General features: G+C 57.8%; 3 protein-coding genes across 3 annotated transcripts in view; 1 reads left to right on the forward strand and 2 right to left on the reverse strand.

Annotated features, from left to right (window-relative positions):
* Positions 1-2689, reverse strand: part of LOC129132016 (uncharacterized) — a 201807-nt gene extending 199118 nt beyond the window's left edge. The window contains exon 1 of the mRNA XM_077191128.1: positions 2549-2689. The gene's annotated coding sequence lies outside the window, so the exon portion shown is untranslated. The remainder of the gene's footprint in view (positions 1-2548) is intronic.
* Positions 2690-16186: 13497 nt separating this feature from the next.
* Positions 16187-19088, forward strand: LOC129132050 (class II histocompatibility antigen, B-L beta chain). Its single transcript, XM_077191214.1, is given in 6 exon segments — positions 16187-16331; positions 16812-17049; positions 17051-17076; positions 17837-18121; positions 18756-18862; positions 18963-19088. Coding segments are annotated over 6 exon segments (750 nt in total). The 5' UTR covers positions 16187-16246; the 3' UTR covers positions 18972-19088.
* A 582-nt stretch (positions 19089-19670) lies between these two features.
* LOC129132044 (class II histocompatibility antigen, B-L beta chain-like) lies at positions 19671-22688 on the reverse strand. Its single transcript, XM_077191210.1, has 5 exons — positions 22537-22688; positions 21789-22058; positions 20628-20912; positions 19949-20055; positions 19671-19848 (listed from the first exon to the last, which is right to left on the reverse strand). The coding sequence occupies exons 1-5, from the start codon at positions 22619-22621 to the stop codon at positions 19840-19842; spliced, it is 756 nt and encodes a 251-aa protein (XP_077047325.1). The 5' UTR covers positions 22622-22688; the 3' UTR covers positions 19671-19839.
* Between the last annotated feature and the right edge of the window lie 20 nt (positions 22689-22708).

The raw sequence follows: 22708 nt of genomic DNA on the forward strand, positions 1-22708 counted from the left end.
TTTGTTTTCCCTGCAGCTTCAGTGACAAAATTACAACATGAGAAAAATTTTTCATAAAACTCACACTTTATATTTTCAGGTGGGTTTGGGACAGAATTGTGAGAATCAGCTTTTGGTCTGGGTTCTTCCATGTTCGCCTTTATGCTGCATGTGAAAAATGCATCTATTTTATGATTGGCTTTTCGCAAATATTAAAATGAATATTATATGTGTTGTTTTAGAAAGTAATGCTGTATTAGTTTTCTTAAGTACTGTGTTAAATATAGTTTTAGATGATAAAAATTGTTAAAATAGCATCGTTTCTATGCAGGATACTTTTTTAAAAAGAAAGGACTCACAGCGAGATAGCAGCCACAGGACACCTAAATCTTTCAGAGAAGAATTTATGGCCCTCTTATCAGAAGAAACCAACTTCTTCCCGCCTCGAAGGCACTGTTAGGATTTGGAGGAAGAAGCTGAGGATGACCAGACAGAATCCTGTATTTGAATGGAATTTATGCATCAGGTATGAAGTGTATGAATATGCAACAGGCTATGGTTTTTAAGGGTTAATCCTTTGTTAACGGGTGTCCTTTTTCGGGCTCCTGCTGCCCAGCAAAAGGTACCGGGACATCCGTAACACTTTGTATTTATTGTCTCATATTGTCCTAATTCAGTTTGTCCAAATTATTATTACTCTAATTGTATTACTATTTTTATAACCATTTTATTACTATTAAATTTTAAAAAATTTTAAAACCAGTGATTGGCGTTTTTAACACTGCATTTTGCAAAATTGAAGAGCATTACCATAATACTTTTAACTCGTAAATAGTTGATACTTTTTGCAAAAAAACCAGATTCTGTGGGGGGCCACACGTGACTCACGAGGTGGCTGCCCTGGAAGAGAAGCTTCATTCCAGGCAGCCTGCAGAGGAGCTTTAGAAATGCAAATGAACACTGCTGGGCAAAGCCTGGACAATGGACCTGGGTCTCTTGCCTGGGGCAGGAATTGGGCTGATTCCCTCTGCCCCTCACCCCAAGCTCTGCCTGCTTGCACCGATGGAATTTGCACAGCTCAAGGCAGAGCCCGGGGTGAGGATATCTGACCCTGCAACAGAAACGGGTGAAGCTGCAAAGGGAAACAGCAAATGGAGAATGTTGGGAAAACTTCACTATAAATAAATGGGGGGGAATAATCCCTCTGCCCACTCCAACATGTGCTGTCCCTGTCTGTGTTATATACAGCGTATAATAGAGCACTGGGAATTTTTTGCTACCAAAAATTCAGGGAAATCAGTTGGGAATCCAAGTATTTGATGATTTAATTAGAGAAAAGCAGTCAATTGATGCAGCCCTAGCTGGAGAGAGCGGACAAAAATGGGGAAAGGCCACCAGAACAAATCCGACAACACCATGGACCGGCCCCTGGGAACCCAAACTAATTCATATCAGGAGCCACAGAACCCATTTCTCATTTCAATGGCATCATTAGATTACAAGCTGCCCTGGGAATAACCAACCAGACAGCTCCAGCTCCTGACCTTCCTGCTGAGCAATCCACGGAAATGAGGAACACAACATTTCACCATGGGATGGCATCAGATCGTCTGTTAGCAGAAAAAAGAGGAGTTTGTGGAAAACTAAATGACTCAAACTGCTGTTGGCATTTAGATGACAAAGGAAAAGTGCTGAAAAAAAAAACAACGGAAACAAAAAAAGCAGCTCATGTACCAGTCCAAACGTGAAAAGAATGGGAATGGGACACGGTTTTGTGGCTCCCTGGCAGACCATGGGTTAAACGAATGCTGTTTCTCCTCTGATGTGCTACAGCAACTCTCACCTTTTTACCATGCTCCACACCTTGAGAGTGCAGCTCATTCAGCAGCTGAGCGAGGGGCCAGGGGCTTGTAGATAAGGAAGTAACGGGCGAAACCACCAGCTTCAATAATTGTCACTAATTAACATGGACTGCTGCTCACAGAAAGTCCCGCTAAATTCCTGAACTTCGAGAACAACCAAGACTTAAGAGAGCCGTGAATATCGGCTGTTATACAAAAGTGGGGTTGCACATTAACGAGGACATGCAGTTGGCAGATGTGGAAGTCTGAACCTTCCAAGTACCTCAGCCAGTGGGCAAAGGGAGAGGGAGAAGCGGCCGGGAAAATGAGGATAAAAAGGAGGCTGCGAACTACAGCAATGGCAGCGAGCGCACGGCAAATGCCCCACGGCCTCTCCCTCTGCTCAGCAATAAAGTCACTTGTACAGGACTCCTCTGTCTCCTCTGGGCACAGAAACCTCCGGCCACGTCAATTTCCCCGCACAGCCCCGGGCACGGGGCAGCCGCCTCTGTCCCAGCCACAGCAACCGGGCCGAGCCAGCGCTGCTCCGGCAGCGGCTCCTGCCGAGGCAGCGGCCGCAAGGAGACCGCGGGCAGCCGCTCCCGCAGCGCCCTCACGCCAGCGGCAACACGCGCCGGACACGGCACAACGAACCCGCCTGAGCCCCCTGCCGCCCCCAAGGCCCGCAGCGAGCCCCGAGCCCCCGCACAACCCAGCGCGGCTCCCACCTGCGCTGCGGCCGCCTCCCAGCTCCGCCGCCGCCTCACCGCGCTCCGGCCGCTGCCGCCGCTCCCGGGCCCGCACACACGCTCCGCCAATGGCGCCGCTGCCGAGCCACGGCCGCCCTCAGGCCGCCACCGGGGCCCTGCTCCGCCCCGCTCCCACCAATCAGGGCGCCAGAACCACGACTGACGGCACCGTCGCCCAATCGCAGCCAGGGGCGGGCTCTGCACCAGGCACAGCCTCGCCCCGCGCTCTCAGGGTCCCCCGGGCTGCGTGAGGGCAGAGCCGGAGATGAGGAACAGCCCTGGAACGGGCCCGGGCCCGAGGGGATTGAGCTGAAAACACAAACTAACTTCTCCGCACCTCCCGCCACGGCTATCCCGGCACTGCGGCTCCGGTGGCTCCGGCTCAGCGGGAAGCCCTGGAGCCTCACTTCTCCTACCCCTAATTAGGAGCAGCAGTGCATCGCTTTGATTTCCCCCAAAAAGGGAAAACTGCCCCAAATCCCTGTGGATGAGTGAGGGAGAGGAGAGATTTCTGACAGAAAACCCAAAAACCTCAGAGCAGGATAATGAGAAGTAAGTGAAGAGCCTTAAATCCAGCCTTCCCCCACGCCTCCCTCCTTCCAGCTGCACCTCCTACCCCGGCAGTGCCGGAGACAGGGAATGGGGCCGTGCTCACTTCATGCCCCGGGGCTTCTCCCTCTGCTCGGGGACAGGAGTCGTTCCCCTGCTGCACCCTGGGCTCTCTCCCACCGGAGACTTCTCCAGGAACTTCTCCAAGCTGAGTCCATCCCACGGGGCACAGTCCCCCTCCAAGTGCTGCAGCGTGGGTCACTGTGCCCCGGGGTCAGTCCTGCCAGGACAGGCTGCTCCAGCGGGGCCCCTCTGGCCACGGGGGCACAGCCTCCTCTCAGGCATCCCCGTGCTCCAGCGTGGCTGCTCCGGGGGCTGCAGGGGGATCTCTGCATCCCCATGGATCTGCAGGGGGATCTCTGCATCCCCATGGATCTGCGGGGGGATCTCTGCATCCCCGTAGATCTCTGCATCTGGCACCGCCGTTTTTGGAGGAGCCAGGAATAGGCTGAGCTCTGCCTGAAGCTCTTCTCACATTCCCCACACCCTTCCCGGCACAGGGAGGCTTTTACCTCCTCACAGCTCTCCAGGCTGGGTTTGCAGCCCCTCCTCGTGTGGGATCTCTGGGGCTTCTCCTCCCCATTGGATTCCTGAGCCGTGGAGCCGTTCCAAATGGCCTCTTCCACGAGGTTCTGTGGCAGGGATTTGTTCTCCCTGGTCTCTGTCCGCAGCTCAGTGCCTGGGGGAGGAAGGACAAGGAGAGGAAGAGACAGGGAGAAGGGAAACGGAAAAGGCAGGAGGAGAGGAAGGAACAAGAAGGAACAAGGGAGGAAGGAGATGGGAAAGGAACGTGGATGGATGAAGGGCAGAATGAGGAGAAGGAGGAGGGTGGACAAGGAGAAGATGGGATTTGCCTCCATGCCAGAGGGAAGGGGAAGGAGATCCCCCCAGTCCATCCCTGGCAGGATGGCGTTGGCAGTGAGGCTGTCCTGCAGCGATGCTGGGCTGGGAGATGGAGCAGCAGGGAGGGGAAAGGGGCAGTGATTCCTCCTGCCCTGCCTGGCTGTCCCAGTCTGGAGCGTCCTGGCGCTGCCGAGGCCCTTGGAGCGTCCGGCACTCAGGAGCCCGGAGCTCACGGCTGCTTTATAAAGCTGACAAAGTCGGCAGGATGGGTCTGGGTATGATCTCAGCAAACTGGGTTTATTGGTACAGGAACAGGGGACAGAGCTGAACAGGGTCCAGGGACAAAGACAGGGTGCAAGCTGAGGGCACAGGGGGTTTTTATATGGGGTAGGGAGGGTGGAGCTGAGGGTCAGGGTCCAATGGATATGGGGGAAATGGGGCAAAGGAAGGTGTAAGGGTCGGGACAGCTAATAGGGAAACAGGGGCAGAGGAATGCAGTAAACTGGGGCCAATGGAGGGACAGAGAGGGAGAACATTCTAGGGACTAACCAGAGATGGGTAATAGGGGGTGAACTAGGGTAATTAGGGCAACGGGCCAATGGGATAACATAACTTTCCATAAATCAGCATGTGCCTGCAAACATCTGTGGGAGAAGCAAGCTTCTCACCATAACCTTGAAATCTATTCTTCTCATTGGGGACCAGTCCTCCATGGGTGGGAGATTGAGACTCCCATGGGCCTCCACACCAGTGCATCTTCCTTTTCCTTGCAGCCTCCTTCTCCTCCATCCAGACAAAGTTTAGGATTGACAAATCCTGGCTTTGGGGGAAGAACAAGGGGTGAGCACCTTGGGTTTTGTGAGAAATGAGCCTCACTCTTTAGAATTTTTGAAAGTTTAATAAGGAATAATAAGGGACAAATCAGTAACGGTGCTGGGTGTTGGCAATGGCCAGAGGCACACCGGTTAACCACAGCAACTCTTCTTGTCTAGTTTCTCCATTGTATTGTTCAAATACATATTCATAATGATTGTACAGATTCAAACATTTCTTTGAACTCGTTTACATGTTCCAGGAATTCTTTAGGTTGGTTTGACCCCCAACTTGCCTTTTTAGAGCATGTGCAGGAATCGTGGATTGCTGTTTTGAGGGTTGTGTGTCACTGCCTCACAAGGGCCCCTGTTCTGTGGTTTCAGCAGGTGACAGTTATTGACAGAGGAAGGGTCAGTGGCAGGGGCCTCATCACATCCCTTCCTTAAATGTTATCTGACCATGCAGACTCTTTTAGCTATTTCCACAAGTACTTTAAATGAACATTAGCTCTTTCACAAATATCTCTGAGTTATTATTGTCAGTTAGTCACAAAAATAAAAGCATTAGTTATTATTTCACAACTACAGCTACTTCTGCAAAAGTTAACATTCTAATGCACAACACATGGCATCCACTTGAATATTTTGCAAAAGCCAAAACTATAATGTATGTTTTTCACACTGTCCACAAACTCAAATATCATCCATAAATGATGTTCTGAGGATATGAGCTACACAGGGGCCAGGGCATTGGCCACAAAAAGCTGACAAATTATACTGTAGCAAAAGCACTGAAAAGTGATTACAAACTGTACTCTATCAAAATTGTTGTGATTAAGAATAATTTGCAGAAGTCAATACATAATAGCAAAAGCCAACACTACCTAGTTATTTATAACAAACCCAGGGCAGGTTTTTCCCTTGCATGGAGCACCTGGGCCTTCCCCGGGCCCCTTCTGCCCTCCTGCAGAGCCGGTGGCATTTTCCAGCACACACAGTTTGTAACCAAGAGCCGGGTGCAGCCGAGAAGGCTCCAAGCGCCTCCTTCCAGGCTGACTCTGCAGGTGCCGAGGCTGCTCTGGGCTCTGCCAGGGCTCTGCTGGGGCTCAGCTCTGGGCCAGGCTGGGCCCGCTCTCCCCTCACATTGCTCCGGGCAGCTGAGTCACAGCGGGAGAGGGAAGGGACACGTCAGGGGAGTTGAGGTTTGAGAGAGTTTGTATTCCAAAAACTGCCATAACAAACAGGCAGTGCTAACTACCATAAACAACTACCTGTGCTAACTACCATAACTAACTACCTGTGCTAACTACCATAACTAACTAGTTGTCCTAACTACTGTAACTGAAAGCTGTCCTCAAGTGCTTCATCTCCTCCGCTGCTCCCTCAGTTGCTTTGCTGCAGTGATCAGAGGGGCCAGGCTGGAGAGAGGCTTGGCTGATGATAAAAATGGGTGCTGTCCAAAGGATAAAAAGGAAAGAAATGAACTGTTACCTTCCAGAGTCAAGTTCCTCACAGGCTCTGTTGCAACAGGACAAAGGGAAATGGTTTGAACATCGAGGGAAGCAGGCTCAGATTAGATCTAAGGAAGAATTTTTTCACCAGGACAGTGGGGAAACACTGACAGAAGGGGCCCAGAGATGTGGGAGGTGCCTCCTGCCTGGAAACATCCAAGCTCAGGTGAGGCAGGGCTCTCAGGCCCCTGAGCTGCTTGAAGATGTCCCTGCTCGCTGTGGGGCACCAGGTCCAGATGAGCTCGAAAGGAGCCTGCCAGGCCACAGCAGGCGAGGATTCTGCTTGCTCTGCGCGTGGAACGCAGCGAGACTGGAGACTATCGGAGGGGGCCCCACAAGAAAACCCCTCCCTGGCGCTGCTGCTTCCCCTGCAGCCCTTGGCTCTCACCTGCAGCAGCTCCTGGGCAGCCCAGCGCCGCTCCTCGTCCGGCTCCAGGCTGCACTCGAGGAAGTCCCGCAGCAGAGCCGACAGGCGCCGGGGCTCCTGCAGCTGCGGGGTCCCGTTCTGCCGGACCAGAGCGCGAGCCTGCAGGGAAAGCAAACTCAGCGCTCTGCCAGCTTCCTTCACACCCACACGGGCTCACATCCACCCCGGGGCCTCAGCCCCAGCGCCAGGGCCACTTTGCTCCCTGCCAGAGATGCTGCTCAGAGCTCATTTTGCTATGCCAAGCAAAAAACCCAAACCCTGGGGCTGCCACAGCCACTGCAACATCGAAATGATCTCGCCTTGAGAGCCAGCTTCATTGGCTGACTCTGTTAGTAGGAGCCTCCATCAGAAATAGCCCATTTTGCTTCTCTAAATATGGACACCAGCTTTACAGGCCATTTTCCAGAGTCAGTGTGGTCTGCCTGTGTTATTTTAGAGGATTCTTCCATCAAGTGCATCTCTGCAGTGCCACTGACACTCAAGTAAATGCATTCCTGATGCCCCATCCCAGAAACTGCCAGGCAAGAAACAGGAGGTTTGTGATGCTGAAAGCTCAGGCTTGGTGACACGGAGAAAGTAGCTTGGACTAGGAAAGAAATGTGTTGGACTATGGGGATGTTAAACAATCATTTTCATGTTTTTAACAAGTTTCCCAGTGAGAAGAATCAGGGGGGAAATCATCTCGCAAAACCTCTTTTAGAAACTCCTGCAGAAATCTTGTTGGGTTTGGGGGCAGGATGTGGGGATGATGTGGTGTTTTCTTCCAAGGTAACCTTAGACCTGATGCACTTGCTTCACATTTTCAGGTCATCCTCACAGCCAGAAGAGCTGCAACAACGTAAATCCCAAAGCAAATTGTTGCTGGAGATTGCAGAAAATTTGTCTGTGTTGAGGCTGGAGTGCTCTGGGAATTCCCTTCCCATGTGCAGAAACCTCCAGCTGCTGCTCCCAGTGCAAGGTCCCCCTGTGCTCACAGCCTCTGCAGCCACTGGAGAATTTGCCTCTTACCATGGCCGCCGTTTCCCTGAAGTGAGGAGGTTCTCCTTCCACCATCTCGATGGTCACAATCCCAAAGGACCAGATGTCCACCTTGGGGCCATAAGGAGATCTGGTCACAATTTCTGGGGCCATCCAGTGAGCAGTGCCCACCATGGAGCTGCGCTGGTCCTGCTCAGGGCTGAGCTGAGCGCAGAGGCCAAAATCAGCTGAGGACAGAAACAAACCCTGTCAAAGGCAGCTGCAATGAGGAAACCAAGCACAGAGATTCCCCACGCTCAGTCTGAGAGTGCAGTAGTGAAGTCCGCTGGAAAAGTCCTCAGGACTGTAGCCAAGGAAAGATGGAACTGGGCCCTTCAAGAAACCCTCAGCTTTCCTGCAGTGGCTTTTACTGATTCCCTTGGAGCTTTAGATTCCCACTGCTGCCCCTCTGGAAGGGCCATGGCCAGAGCAAAGGCACTGCTGGCCCCCTGCTCCTCTCCTGAGCTCTCTGCAGGGGCAGCCGCTCTCAGCTGGCAGCAGGGGCCGGGCAGTGCCCCCAGCAGCCCTTGTGGGGCTCTGGCCCCCCCTGGGAAGCAGCCCCAGCCCCGCAGCCCGGGAGCGCCGTGCCTGGCCAGGAACACCCACCCAGCCTGACAGAGCCGTCCATGCCCAGGAGGATGTTGGAGCTCTTCAGATCCCTGTGGATCACCCGGTTGGAATGGAGGAAATCCAGGCCCTGCAGACACTGAGAGAGAACAAGAAACACGAGGGCAAAAACCAATGGCTGGAATATATCACACCAGAAAGGACAGCTCAGAATTCTGCCAGCAGCAGCTTTGCTGTGACAGGCCAGGAGTGCAGTGCACACAAGCTCCAGGCAAAGGGCTCAAGGCAAAGCTGAGAACAGCAAATCAAATCCAAACCACACAGAGAGTACCACAACAGCGGGAGAGAGAACAAGAACAGAGTAGAAGTGCAGTGATGCTGGACGCCGTTCACTGCAGAGGCTCTTTCTTCTCCAGCTCATGAAAACAACTCAGAAACAAAGCCCTGAGCATGGAGCCACTCCTGTTCTCACGCCCTGTTTGGAAGGACCATCGTGTCCCAGCCATGGGAGTGACAAGCAGGATCCCTCACCTCCCGACTGACAGCTGCCATCTCTCCTTCAGCCATGCGCGTCTGTCTGACAACGTCCCGCAAAGTTCCTCCATCCATGTATTCCATCACCAGCCAGAGATCTCCATCCACAAGGAAGCTGGAAGAGGAAAGCAATGGCATGGAGATGAAAGTGCAGAGCTCAATTCCCCCATGGAAAAGCCTGGAGTGGAGCTTTGTTTCCGGGTCACTTGTCAGTGAGGACAGAATCAGATGGAGAGACATTCCTGCCAGGCTGCACAGTCCTTGGAATCTGCACAGTCTAAAGGGGAAGGAGACACCTGTGAGAAAGGAGAGGCCTTGGATGGCAAGCAGGGGAAAAATGCAGTTTAGCAACAGCCCAGATCAATGTGGAACCACAACCCTTAGCCCCAGCTGGTTCAGCTTCTGAACTCATCAGTTCCACCATTCCCTCCAGAACAAGGCAACACAACTGCCAGGGTTATCCAGGGGAGGAGGCCGTGCAGCACTTGGGACAAAAGCAGTCAGAAAACCTTTCAGAAAGTCCCTTCAGAAACAGGCAAGGCCAGTGAAAAATGGGCAAATGAGGCATTTCTGGGAACAAGAACCCGATCTTCCTGGCAACTGTAGCAATGGAAAAGGGCTGGGAAGAAGAAGCCAAGGGAAATAATTTCTGCTGTGGTTTATCAGCACTTGTTGGGAGACAAAGCCAACGGGGTCAACTTGAAGGAAAAACCAAAGCAAAACAACAAAAGCACATGGAGGGAGTGAACTGCCAGGCTGTTGGTTTGGGAAGATGTGGCTGGGTCAGGCATTTTCAAAACAGGCTACAGACTCCGGATGCCAGGAAAGGTTAATGCAGGGCCCGGGCTCGGGATCAGAGCTGAAGCACTCACCTGTCCAAAGAGTCGACAATGTTGGGGCTCTTCTTGTCCTTCAGGAGCAGGATCTCATTCACAGCTCGTTCCCTGTCCTGCCCTCTGAGACTCATTTTCTTGATGGCCACCTGAAGGGACATTGCAGCCTTGAACTGGAGGAGTCTGTGGCAGGAGGCCACAGCAAACACGGAGCGAGTCTTTGTGGAGCGACGGAGCCGGGCTGTGCCAAACTGCCTTGGGATGGGACACCAGAGCTCAGCAAGGGCCATTCCCACAGCCCATTGCTCTGCCAGCTGGGGGCTGCTTACAGGACACATGGCCAGAGACATTTGGCCCTGCAAGCTCTGCAGAAATGGTCCCTCAGCTGTCAGCCTCAAAGCTCTAACAACATTCTCTGCACCTACAGTCTTCTCAAATGGCCTCAACACGCTCATTATTATTATTCAAACCCATTTTGCAAGCAGGAGGTAATTCTGGTTCTGTCAAAACAGAGCAAAACAGCCAGGAACCCCTTAGCAATTCTATGGGATTTGGTCATGATTTCAGATCCAGCTGCTCTGTTTGGGATTGCAGAACAAAGCAGACACGCACATCCATTGCTCAGGTGATCCCTGTCACAGGCTGTCACTGACACCAGACCCAAACACAACTGCAGGCTTTAGGAGAGAGCTTTGCTCTGGACATCCATCTCCTCATTTCTCTCCCTCTCTCTCTGTGAACAGCTGAAGTGGGACTAAAACCCCAAACTGAGCCCAAGCAGGATCTCTCCCTAATTAGGCCTTAAGGTATCCTTTGAAAATGAAAGGCAGGATGGAAATAATAGTGTTATATTTTAGCTAATAAGAGCTAAATAATGTTCCTGTCTGAGGCTGGGATGAAGATTAATTGGGCCTCAGTCTCCAGCAGCTGATGCATTCACACTTTTAGATATGAAGGCCAAGCCAGCGTGTCCTGCTCTGACAGACATCGCTGCCCTCCTTGCATTCCTTTGGCACTTCAGAAGGACCAAGTCTGTCCCAGCTGTGCTCTGCAGGCTGACACTGCTCTGCCTTCAGAGGAGCAGCCTGGGCAGGAAAGCTCTGCTGGCCCCCAAAGCTGCAGCCACAGCTCCCAGCAGAGGGGAAAGCCCTGGAGAGCTGCCAGGCGTGCTGGGCGTGTTGGCACTGACCTCTCCTCCAGTGGCCCTGTCGAGTCCTTTATAAACGGTTCCAAAAGCCCTGGAGACAAAACAGCAGAGAAGAAAGAAGCAGCACTTTAGGCCCTGGCAGGGAAAGACAGCCCAGACAGGAGATCTTTGCTGCCTGCAGCGTTCACAAACACCTGGGTGCATCGACCCTTCCAACAACAGCACAGCAGCCACCAGCCCTCTGCCATGCAAGGTGTGCAGGAGAAAACTGAGACCCAACACCAAGGAATTGGGCTGGAGCAGATCCCAATGTCCACCCTGAATTGCTTTAGTTGAAAACCTGAGGTGAGAAATGGGTGTCTAAAGAACTGGCAAAGAATGCATTTCATCCTTTTCCATTTCCTGCCTAAGACCTGCAGGTTCCACAAGGGCCCTGCCATCAGGCAGGTGATGCATTTTCCCCCAGAGTGCATCAGCTCTGTGTCTGTTACTGAATGGATGGGGTCTGCTACCTGTGCTAGAATAGAGCACTTATTAGTTCATCTCTGGTTTCTGTTTCTAAACCATTAGGTTGATAATCCTGACCAGTAGATATTTTTTGAAGGAAAATATTTGAAAGAAATCTTGTTGAGAACTGTTTTCTGACAGTCACCAGATGGTGAGTTGCTCTTTTAGGCAATCCAGTTCCAGGGACAGAAGATCTTCCAGGTCCTGCTCCTTGCTGCAGGCAGGACACTGCCAGCCTCAGGGGCCTTTGACGGCGCCTTCTGGCCACAGTTATCAATTCTGATCAGGACTGAGAGACAGCAGGATGGTAGCCCAGTGTCTGAAGGTGCTTGGAGCTCTCCTGACTTCTCACTTGATCCTGCACCAGCACAACACCCGGCCCTGCTTGTGCAGCAGCAGCTGCCGTGCACTTACCCTTGGCCAATCTGCTCCACTTCCAGGTATTTCTCGGCAGGCTCCGCCTCGCTCACGGTGTTCCCTGAAAGAAACCAGGTGGAAGATGCTCCCTCCCAGAGTGAGACCCTGCCTTGCAGCAGAGCCACAACCAGCCCCACTCCCTGGGGCCGTGAGCCCCTTGGTGTCAGCCGGGGAAGGACAATAAATGGCTCGGTGACATTCAGCTGCAGAGCAACACTGGGTGCAGCTGATGCCCAGACACACACACAGCACCTGCTCGGGCACCCAGGAACAGAGCAGACGTACTCAGCTGCATCAGGCACCACTCCCCTCTCCCTCTGGCTGCAGGGCTGTGCTGCTGTCAGAATGTTCAGCCCAGGATCCCACAGTGGAGGGAGGTTCATTGTCCTCTTCCCAAGCAGAGGGAGCTTCTGCATCCTCTTCCCAAAATGCTGCAGCTTCTCCATCCTCTTCCCAAAATGCTGCAGGTTCGCCATCGTCTTTCCAAGCCAGGGGATGTTCGCTGTCCACTTCCCATGCTGGGAGCTGTTCACTCTCCTCTTCCCAAGCCACAGGATGTGCTCCATCCTCATCCCACACCGGGAGATGTCCTCCATCCTCATCCCACTCTGTGGGGGCTTGGCCATTCTGGTCCCACACCAGGGGACATCCACCATCCTCGTCCCAGGCCGGGAGATGTCCCCTGTCCTTGTCCCACCCCGCGGGAGCCTCGCCGTTGCATTCCCACCCCGCGGGATGTTCGCCCTCGTCTCCCAGAGCAGCGGGAAGTTCACTGTCATCTCCCGGCACTGAGGGAAGTTCACCATCGTCCCCCAGAGCAACGGGAAGCTCACTGCTGTCTTCCTCCTCTTGGGCCTCCTCTTTGGAAGCAGAGAGAGCCCCAGGAGGTGCTGGTGCTGCTTCTGTGCCCTGTGGACAGACGGCAGCGTGAGGGACAGGAAGTTCTATCTCAGTTATCACCTTATTTATCCTCAGCTGCACATCCAGCTGCACTACGCAGAAATGGGTTTTGGAGCTGTTCCAACTAACAATGGGCTGAAGTCGACATTGCCACTTATTGTTGGGAATTCGATATTCCACCATGGCTCAAGCCAGCAAGCAATCCTCTGCCTGCAAAACCAGACCTGCAGCTCTTCAAAAGCTCTTCAGCAGAAAAGGAGAAAACTGCCAGGGATCCCTTTGCTGCTGCTGCTGCTGCTGCTGCAAAGACACTGACAGGAACTTTCCTTCAGCCTCCCAGGCTGGCCCTCGACTGCCACATGCTGAGCTCACAACTTGCTGCACAATTCCAAACACCAAAGGTTCCTTTCCCACTCACCGAAGGAGGAGCTGCTCGGAATCCAGACATGAGGTGCCCTGCAGTGGGAGAGGGAACATGAACCAGATGCTGTTAGGAGAAAAACTGCCAGTGCTGGGAAATGCCACGGAGCAAGGCAACCCCGAGAGGGCATTTTGCTCTCACAGCATGCCTCCAGGAGCCACAGTCCCTTCCCACAGCAAGCAAGAGAACAGCACAAAATACTGGGCTGGGTCAGTTCTTGGCTGGAGCAGCAAAGGGAGGGAGTTCCAGGCTCTGCTGGCACAGACTCCCTGCTTGAGGGAACAGAACCCCCCAGGGCTCATTGCAGATGCTGTGCACGCCCCGCTGGCAGCAGACACCCCCTTTTTCAGCTGCAGCTGCTGGCAGGAGCTCTCCCAAAGCAATGGTGTCTCCATGGCCATTTGGTTCCAAAGCCAACTCAGCTCCAGAGGAAGAACAGAAAGCACACAGCAAGCCCAAAGCCACAGATGCTGCACCGAGGGAAAACCTCGATTTACGTGCCAAGTGGGTTAAAAAATACCCCGAATAAGCCACAGAGTACAGAGTGCAAACTGCAGCAGCCACGTGCTGGATCATTTTGGCTGCGCTGCACACGCCTGCAGCCTGTAGCCCTGCAAGCACAGAAGGACAGGGCTGGGCTGGCTGCTGAGAATGCCTCGGGCAGGAGGATCCTCCGGCAGCGAGCCCAGAGCCACTCTGGGCACTGAGGCCTCCGTGTCCCACAGCAACGGGAACACCACGGGGACATGGCGCTGTTCCTGTGACATCCCAGCAGCAGCTCACGCAGAAACCACCTGGAAGGTTCTCCTGTGTCACAAAGGAGCACAAAGAACCCTCCCAGGGCACAGCCCATGGCCCAAAGGATGCAAGAGGAACTGGGAAAATGCAGCAAACAAGGACACCCCATAGCCCAGCCTGAACACTGAGGAGGAACAAGGACAGGACCAAAGCAAAGGAAACGTGACCTTTAGTCACTGATAGTTCTGACTAAAAGCAGCAAGCCTTGTTCCATCTGGGATCTTTGTTCTAGTTCTAAAAACAAGCAAGGGTCTCCACTCTAAATACACAGAAGGCAGGAACTGGGGAGGAGGTGGGATTAGGAAGGAGGAGGAGGAGGAGGGAGAGAGGAAAAGGGGGAGCGGGAAGAGGAGGAGCAGGAGCAGGAACAGGAGGAACAGGAGGTTCCAGTGCCCCCTGTGGCGCAGCCACGGGACCATCGCCCCCACCTCGTCCTGCAGGTGAGCGGGGAGGGGGAGCTCATCCCAAATCTATCGGGGGGGGGGGTCCCTGAGAGGGTTTTTTATTGGGGTGTGTTTGGAGCTCGCAGATTGTGGAATTGACCCCAAATATCATCTGGTGTCTCTGGGAGGTTTTGTTTTCTCTGTGTGTGTAGGTTTGGATCTTGCAGGATCCCAAAGCTGAGCCCCTTGGGGGATCCTTGGGGGCCCACGTGGCCATTGCCCAGTATGGGCAGGGGAGGACATTGGTCCTGGGGACCCCCGGGAGAGCAGAGGAGGGGAACCCCTGGGACCCCCAGAGTGGGGAGAGCAGAGAGGGGCAATCCCAGAGCTGGGGGACCCTGGCAGACTGGAAAGGGGGGGAGCCTGGAGAGGAGGGACCCCTGGGATCCCTGGGATCTCAGAGCAGAGCATCAGGGGAGAAGGGACCCCATGGACCCCCAAAAGCCCCTGAATCATCCCTAAGCAGGACAGTGGAGAATGGAGAACCCCTGGAACCATTGGACCCCCATGATCCCAAGGAAAGGAAACCTCTGGAACCCCAAAAGTGGAGAGATCAGCAATAGAGAACTCCTGGGAGAGTTTTTTTCAGCTGAATCTTGATATGTGGAGATTTTCATGGACACAAGAGTCCTGCTGACTTTTAGAGATGGACCTGGCCAGGAGGAGCCTCTACTCCAAGGCACTCCCACCTTGGTTTCCCCCAAACCAGGGTTTGTCATTCCCAAGCTGTGGCCGGATGGAGGAGGAGGAAAAGCCCCAGGGATCCCTCACGAGGAGGGGCTGCAAACCCAGCCCAGGGAGCTGCAGGGAGGAAAGAGCCCCCCTGAGCCAGGAAGGCGGCCGGAGATCCAGCCAGAGCTCAGAGCTGGTGGAGAAGCCTCATGGCAGGGAGAAGCCCCACAAGTGCTTGGAATGTGGGCAGGGTTTCAGCTACAGCTCCACCCTGATGGAACACCTGAACATCCACACTGGGGAGAGGCCCTGGGAGTGTGGGGAATGTGGGAAGAGCTTCAGTGGGACCTCTGACCTGAGCAAGCACCACAAGATCCACACTGGGGAATGGCCCTAGGAGTGCTTGGAATGTCAGAGGAGCTTCAGGTGGCATTCAGAGATCATCACTCACCAGCACTTCCACACCAGGGAGAGGCCCTGCGAGTGTCCCGAGTGTGGGAAGAGCTTCGTGCGCTGCTCCAGCTCCATCCCCCGTGGGAGGATCCGTGCTGGATGATCCCCAGTGACCCCCATTGGGCAGAGCCCTGGTGACCCCTGTTCTGGGTGATCCGTGTTGGGTGGGGGAAGGTGTTGGAGAGATTTCTTTCCCTTCTCCTTGTGCTGCTGTGATTTGGTTGGTAATAAATTCCCTCCGTGTGCCCAGGCCGGGTCTGTTGTGCCCGTGCCGGATTTGCTGAGGGATCTCTCCCGGTCCTTGTCCTCAGCCAGGAACCCTCGGTTCCATTTTCTGTCCCTGTGCGGCTGCGGGGGCAGGGACAGAGCGGCTCTGGGGGTGCCTGGCATCGGGCCAGCGTCACCGCTCGCCACGGGCACCGCTGAGATCCCGCGCCCCTGGGCACGCATTGCTGGGCTCACCTGAGCTCCCACCGGCCCAGCGCCCCAAGGTTCCCGCTTCCCAAAAAACCCCCAGCCCGGGGCTGCAGCGTCCCGGAAAGGCCTCAGCCAATGGCAGCGCAGGCAGGAGGCGGTGCAGCCAATGAGATCTCGGGGCGTTGTATTGCGTCATCGGCTGCCGGGCAGAGCCCGTGGCCGATCGCTGCCCAAAAGTGGCGGCAGCCAATGAGAGCGCGCGGCGCTGCCGAGCCCGCCCTGCTCCGGACTGGTGCTCCCAGCGCAGCGCGGCTGCTTTGGGGCTGCTGCTCCCTGCCCGGCCCCGGCCATGGGGCGAGGGGCGGCAGCTGGGGCCCTACTGGTGAGACTGGTGGTGCTGGGAGCCCCCCCGGCTGCGGGCGCGGAGCTCTCGGGTGAGCGGGGGGCGGGAGGCGCTGGGACAGGGTGGGAGAAGGGGGAAAAGGGGGCGAAGCGGGGAGCCCGGAATGGAGGGGGAGGAGATGGGGACCCCCCAAAGGGAGAGCGGGAGGGGCTGAGGGGTGGGGGGAGGGGAGGGAGGGGTGGTAGAGGGTGGGGAAGGGGGAAAAGCGGAGGGAGGGACACCAAAACTGAGCCCGAGGGGGCTGGGGATTGGGGAAATTTTGGGAAAATGTGGGGAATGGGCTCCCAAAAGTGATTTGGGGAACGGCCGGAGGTGGGAGGGGAGAGGGTGATGAAGGGGAAATGGGGAAAGGGCGGCAAAGAGGAAGCGGCAGCGCGGTCAGGAGGGTCCCGTGGCGGCCGTGGGGTACAGGGGGTGCGGAGTGGGGATCCGGGGTGGGCCGCGGAGCTCAGGGGATGCTGCTGGGGAGTGCTGGGGAGGCACCCTTTACCTGTGTCATGGACACTCACAGGGGTGTTCCAGCTGTTGTTTTTCTGCGAGTGCCACTTCATTAACGGCACGGAGAAGGTGAAGTTCGTGGAGAGGCGCATCTACAACCGGCTGCAGTACACGATTTTCGACAGCGATGTGGGGCACTACGTGGGGTTCACCCCCCCTGGGGAAAGGAACGCCAGGTACTTGAACAGCCACCCGGAATCGATGGAGTACAAACGCGGTCAAGTGGACACGTACTGCCGGCCCAACTACGACCACCCCGTTCATCACTGAGCGCCGAGGTGAGCGCGGGGCGGAGCCTGTCCCCTCGGGCCCTGCCCTACCAGTGACCCTGGCGCCACTCAAAACCTCCCTGGGAATCGCCCCAGAGCCCTCAGCCCTCCTTGGGCCCATCCCCGACGCCCGTTGTCCCCCTCAGTGACCCCCCCCAGTCCATCCCAGTGGTCCCCATCGCGTCCATTTCAGCGACGCGTACAACTGACGCTTTTCAGCCAATCAGAACGCGTCTCTCTGATGACTCCCCTGTTGCCAGGCAGACCCGCAGCGCCGAGTGCCCCGCGCTGGACTCGGCCTCCCAGTGCCGCGCACTTCATTCCCGGTTCCATCCCAGTCCCTCCCAGTCCATTCCCAGATCCCTCCCAGTGCCTTCTCAGTCCCTCTCACTTATACTCAGGTCATTCCCAGTTAATTCCCACAGCACCATCCTCAATCCCTGGGCCCCTCATCTCCTCCTATTTCCTCCAAGCCACCCAAGTTCCTCCCAGTCAATTCCCAGTGCGTTTCCAGTTACTCCCCGTCCTTCCCAGTCCCACCCACCCCCTCCAAATCAATTCTCAGTCCATTCCCAGTTCACTCCCTCTCTCCCACTGCCCCCCCATCCCCTACTACCCTCTCTCAGTGCCACCCAATCCATCCCAGTCCCTCCCAGTCCATTCCCATTCCCTCCCAGTCCATTCCCAGCCCAGCCCAGCCCTCCCCTCTCTCTCCCAGTGCCCCCCAGCTGATCCCAGTGTGTCCCTGCTCTCTCTCTTTCTCTCCCAGTGCCCTCCAGCGTGTCCATCTCGCTGGTGCCCCCATCGACCTCCCAGCCCGGCCCCGGCCGCCTGCTCTGCTCCGTGATGGATTTCTACCCTGCTGCCATCCAGGTGAGGTGGTTCCAGGGCCAGCAGGAGCTCTCGGAGCACGTGGTGGCCACCGACGTGGTCCCCAACGGGGACTGGACCTACCAGCTGCTGGTGCTGCTGGAAACCCCGCCCCGGCGCGGGCTCACCTACAGCTGCCAGGTGGAGCACGTCAGCCTGGAGCAGCCCCTGAGCCGGCACTGGGGTACGGGGGAGCCCCTGGGGGCGCTGGCAGAGCCACTGGGCTATGCTGGGAGCCACTGGGAGGGAGCTGGAGAGAGCCGGGCTGGGACTGGGAGAGGGGCTGGGGGCTGGGCAAGGGCTGGGAAGGGGTTTGGGGGATGCTGGGGAGGGTGGGATGGGGTTGGGAGGGTCCTGGTGGGAACTGGGAGGGAGTTTGGGGGCGCTGGGAGTGACTGGGAGGGAGTTTGGGAGCACTGGGTGTGACTGGGAGGGAGTTTGGGGGTGCTGGGTGTGACTGGGAGGGATCGCAGTGAGCCCGGAGGCGCTGGAAGGAGATCGGCCATGGCAAAGCGGGGCTCGCCATGAGCTCGGTTGTGCTGGGCACAGACTGGGAGGGCTCTGGCTGAGTCCTGCTGGGGCTGCCAAGGGACTGCGAGAGGCTTTGGGGCTCCTGGGGCGCTGGGGGCAACTGGGAGGGGGCTGTGGGGTGCTGAGAGGGACGGGAGGGGCTTTGGTGGCTCCTGGCCAGGAAAAAAGGGATCAGGGGGAGGTTTCAGGGGGTCCTGGCTGGGCTGGGGGCCACAGGGAGGGCGCTGGGAGGGGCTCGGGGTGTCCCTGAGAGGTTTTGGGGGTGCTGAGCCCTGCGGACTCCCCAGAGATGCCGCCGGACGCTGCCCGCAGCAAGATGCTGACGGGCATCGGGGGCTTCGTCTTGGGCTTCGTCTTCCTGGCGCTGGGGCTCGGCTTCTACGTGCGCAAGAAGGTCAGGGCGGGTGCCGGGGGTGGCGTCCCGGCCGTGGCGGAGCGTGTGCGCTCCCGCCGGGGCCCCCAGCCCGGTGTCACCCCCTTTTCTCTGCCCACAGAGCTCCTGAGCCGGCGGCGGCCGCAGCCCCTCCCCGTGGGCTCGGGCCCGGCCGGGACCCCCGGCTCCGTCCCCGCTCCGCTGATTTTGGGGCGGTCCCGTGTCCCCCCAGCCCCGCTGGCGCTCTGCCCCCGCCCAGTGCCTGCTCCCAGTGCTCCCAATAAAGCTTCCCAGTTGGCCCCGGGGCCGTTTACTGGGGGGCGAGGGGGGGGCTGGGCCCGGGGAGAGGGGAGGGGGGAAGATGTGGAGGAGGTGGGAGGGGTCGCTGCCGGCGGATCCCGCCTTGCCCCGGTGCGGGCCGAGCTCTGTGCGCCGCTCGTGCTCCATCCGCTTGGAAGGATCCACGCTGGACAATCCCGGGTCACCCGTGCTGGCCGCACACCCCGCTGGGGACTCTACATCTTTCTGGCTCCCCCCGTTGACGTCTGGATGAAGGCCAGAGGATCCCCGCTGCTTCTTTGGTTCCGGCTCCTCATCCTCATCTCTCGCTCCTCTTCCTCCTGCCCCTCCTCCCCCCCGCTTCCATCGCTCCTCCCCCTTCCTCATCCCGCCTACTTCCCCTCGTCTCTCTCACGTCCCCCGCTCCTTCCTCCTCCCGCTCCCCCCGGGCCCAGCCCCCACCCTTTGTCCCCCTCCCTTTGCCCAAATCCGTCCCATCACCGCCCCCCCCCAAACCCCTCCCCATCGCCCCCCAATAAACGGCCCCGGGGCCAACTGGGAAGCTTTATTGGGAGCACTGGGAGCAGGCACTGGGCGGGGGCAGAGCGCCAGCGGGGCTGGGGGGACACGGGACCCCCCCAAAATCAGCGGAGCGGGGACGGAGCCGGGGGTCCCGGCCGGGCCCGAGCCCACGGGGAGGGGCTGCGGCCGCCGCCGGCTCAGGAGCTCTGTGGGCAGAGAAAAGGGGGTGACACCGGGCTGGGGGCCCCGGCGGGAGCGCACACGCTCCGCCACGGCCGGGACGCCACCCCCGGCACCCGCCCTGACCTTCTTGCGCACGTAGAAGCCGAGCCCCAGCGCCAGGAAGACGAAGCCCAAGACGAAGCCCCCGATGCCCGTCAGCATCTTGCTGCGGGCGGCGTCCGGCGGCATCTCTGGGGGGTCCGCAGGGCTCAGCACCCCCAAAACCCCTCAGGGACACCCCGAGCCCCTCCCAGCGCCCTCCCTGTGGCCTCCAGCCCAGCCAGGAGCCCCTGAAACCTCCCCCTGATCCCTTTTTTCCTGGCCAGGAGCCACCAAAGCCCCTCCCGTCCCTCTCAGCACCCCACAGCCCCCTCCCAGTTGCCCCCAGCGCCCCAGGAGCCCCAAAGCCTCTCGCAGTCCCTTGGCAGCCCCAGCAGGACTCAACCAGAGCCCTCCCAGTCTGTGCCCAGCACAACCGAGCTCATGGCGAGCCCCGCTTTGCCATGGCCGATCTCCTTCCAGCCCCTCCGGGCTCACTGCGATCCCTCCCAGTCACACCCAGCGCCCCCAAACTCCCTCCCAGTGCCCACCAGGACCCTCCCAACCCCATCCCACCCTCCCCAGCATCCCCCAAACCCCTTCCCAGCCCTTGCCCAGCCCCCAGCCCCTCTCCCAGTCCCAGCCCGGCTCTCTCCAGCTCCCTCCCAGTGGCTCCCAGCATAGCCCAGTGGCTCTGCCAGCGCCCCCAGGGGCTCCCCCGTACCCCAGTGCCGGCTCAGGGGCTGCTCCAGGCTGACGTGCTCCACCTGGCAGCTGTAGGTGAGCCCGCGCCGGGGCGGGGTTTCCAGCAGCACCAGCAGCTGGTAGGTCCAGTCCCCGTTGGGGACCACGTCGGTGGCCACCACGTGCTCCGAGAGCTCCTGCTGGCCCTGGAACCACCTCACCTGGATGGCAGCAGGGTAGAAATCCATCACGGAGCAGAGCAGGCGGCCGGGGCCGGGCTGGGAGCTCGAGGGGGGCACCAGCGAGATGGACACGCTGGGGGGCACTGGGAGAGAGAGAGAGAGAGCGGGGACACACTGGGATCAGCTGGGGGGCACTGGGAGAGAGAGGGGAGGGCTGGGCTGGGCTGGGAATGGACTGGAAGGGAATGGGAATGGACTGGGAGGGACTGGGACGGTTTGTGAGGGAATGGGACTGGATTGGAAATGGACTGCGATGGACTAGGAATATACTGGGAGGCACTGGGTGTAGACTGGGAGGGAGTTGGGTGGCACTGAGAGAGGTGGGAAGGGATGGGAGGGCAGTGGGAGAGAGGGTGGAGGTCTGGGAGTGAACTGGGAATAGACTGGGAATAGACTTGGAGGGTCTGGGTGGGACTGGGAAGGACTGGGAGGGACTGGGAATGAACTGGGGTTTACTGGGAGGGACTGGGATTTATTGGGTTGGCACTGAGAGAGATGGGAGGGAACGTGGTGGGGCGGGGAACTGGGAGAGAGGGTGGAGGTCCGAGAGTGAACTGGGTATGAACTGGGAAAAGACTGGAAATGCACTGGCAGGGACTGGAGAGGAATTAGAGATGGTCTTGGAGGGACTGGGATGGCACTGGGATGAACTGGGAATTAAGTGCGCGGCTCTGGGAGGCCGAGTCCAGCGCAGGGCACTCAGCTCTGCGGCTCTGCCTAGCAACAGGGGAGTCATCAAAATCATGCGCTCTCATTGGTTGCGAAGCGTCAGCTTTAACGGTCGCTGAAATGGACGCGTGGAGCGGGGGGCACTGGGAGGGACTGGGAGGATCTGGAGATCCCGAGGGTCGGTACAAGGAGGGCTGAGGGCTCTGGGCCGATGGCCAGGGAGGTTTTGAGCGGCTTCAGGGTCATTGGCAGGGCAGGGCCCGAGGGGACACGCTCTGACCCGCGCTCACCTCGGCGCTCCGTGATGAACGGAGACATGCCCTCGAAGTTTTGCCGGCAGTACGTGTCCACCTGAGCCCGTCTGTACTCCAGTGTGTCCGGGTCACTGTTCCAGCGCTCGGCATACCTCTCCCCAAAGGGGGTGAACCCTACGTAGTGCCCCACGTCGCTGTCGAACGTCGCGTATGGCTCCCTGTTGTAGATGTACCTCAGCACATACCTCACCTTCTCCGTGCCGTTAATGAAGTAACACTCCTGCTTTGCCATCGCCTGAAACATCCCTGAGTGTCCATGACACAGGTCAGGGGGTGCCACCCCAGCACCCCCCAGCAGCACCCCCAGAGCTCCGGGGCCCACCCCGGATCCCCACTCCGCACCCCCTGTGCCCCACGGCCGCCACGGGACCCTCCTGACCGCGCTGCCGCTTCCTCTTTGCCGCCCTTCTCCCATTTCCCCTTTCATATCCTCTCCCCTCCAAACTCCGGCCGTTCCCAAATCACTTTTGGGGTCCCTTTTCCCCGATTTTCCCACAAATTCCCCAATCCCCGGCCCCTTCGGGCTCGGTTTTGGGGTCCCCCCCTCTCCTTTTCCCCCTTCCCCACCCTCTACCACCCCTCCCTCCCCTCTCCCCACCCCTCAGCCCCTCCCGCTCTCCCTTTGGGGGGTCCCCATCTCCTCCCCCTCCATTCCGGGCTCCCCGCTTCGCCCCCTTTTCCCCCTTCTCCCCCCCTATCCCAGCGCCTCCCGCCCCCCGCTCACCCGAGAGCTCCGCGCCCGCAGCCGGGGGGGCTCCCAGCACCACCAGTGCCACCAGTAGGGCCCCAGCTGCCGCCCCTCGCCCCATGGCCGGGGCCGGGCAGGGAGCAGCAGCCCCAAAGCAGCCGCGCTGCGCTGGGAGCACCAGTCCGGAGCAGGGCGGGCTCGGCAGCGC

Source organism: Agelaius phoeniceus, chromosome 27, assembly GCF_051311805.1.
Source record: "Agelaius phoeniceus isolate bAgePho1 chromosome 27, bAgePho1.hap1, whole genome shotgun sequence".
In the NCBI taxonomy this organism is placed as follows: Eukaryota; Metazoa; Chordata; class Aves; order Passeriformes; family Icteridae; genus Agelaius; species Agelaius phoeniceus.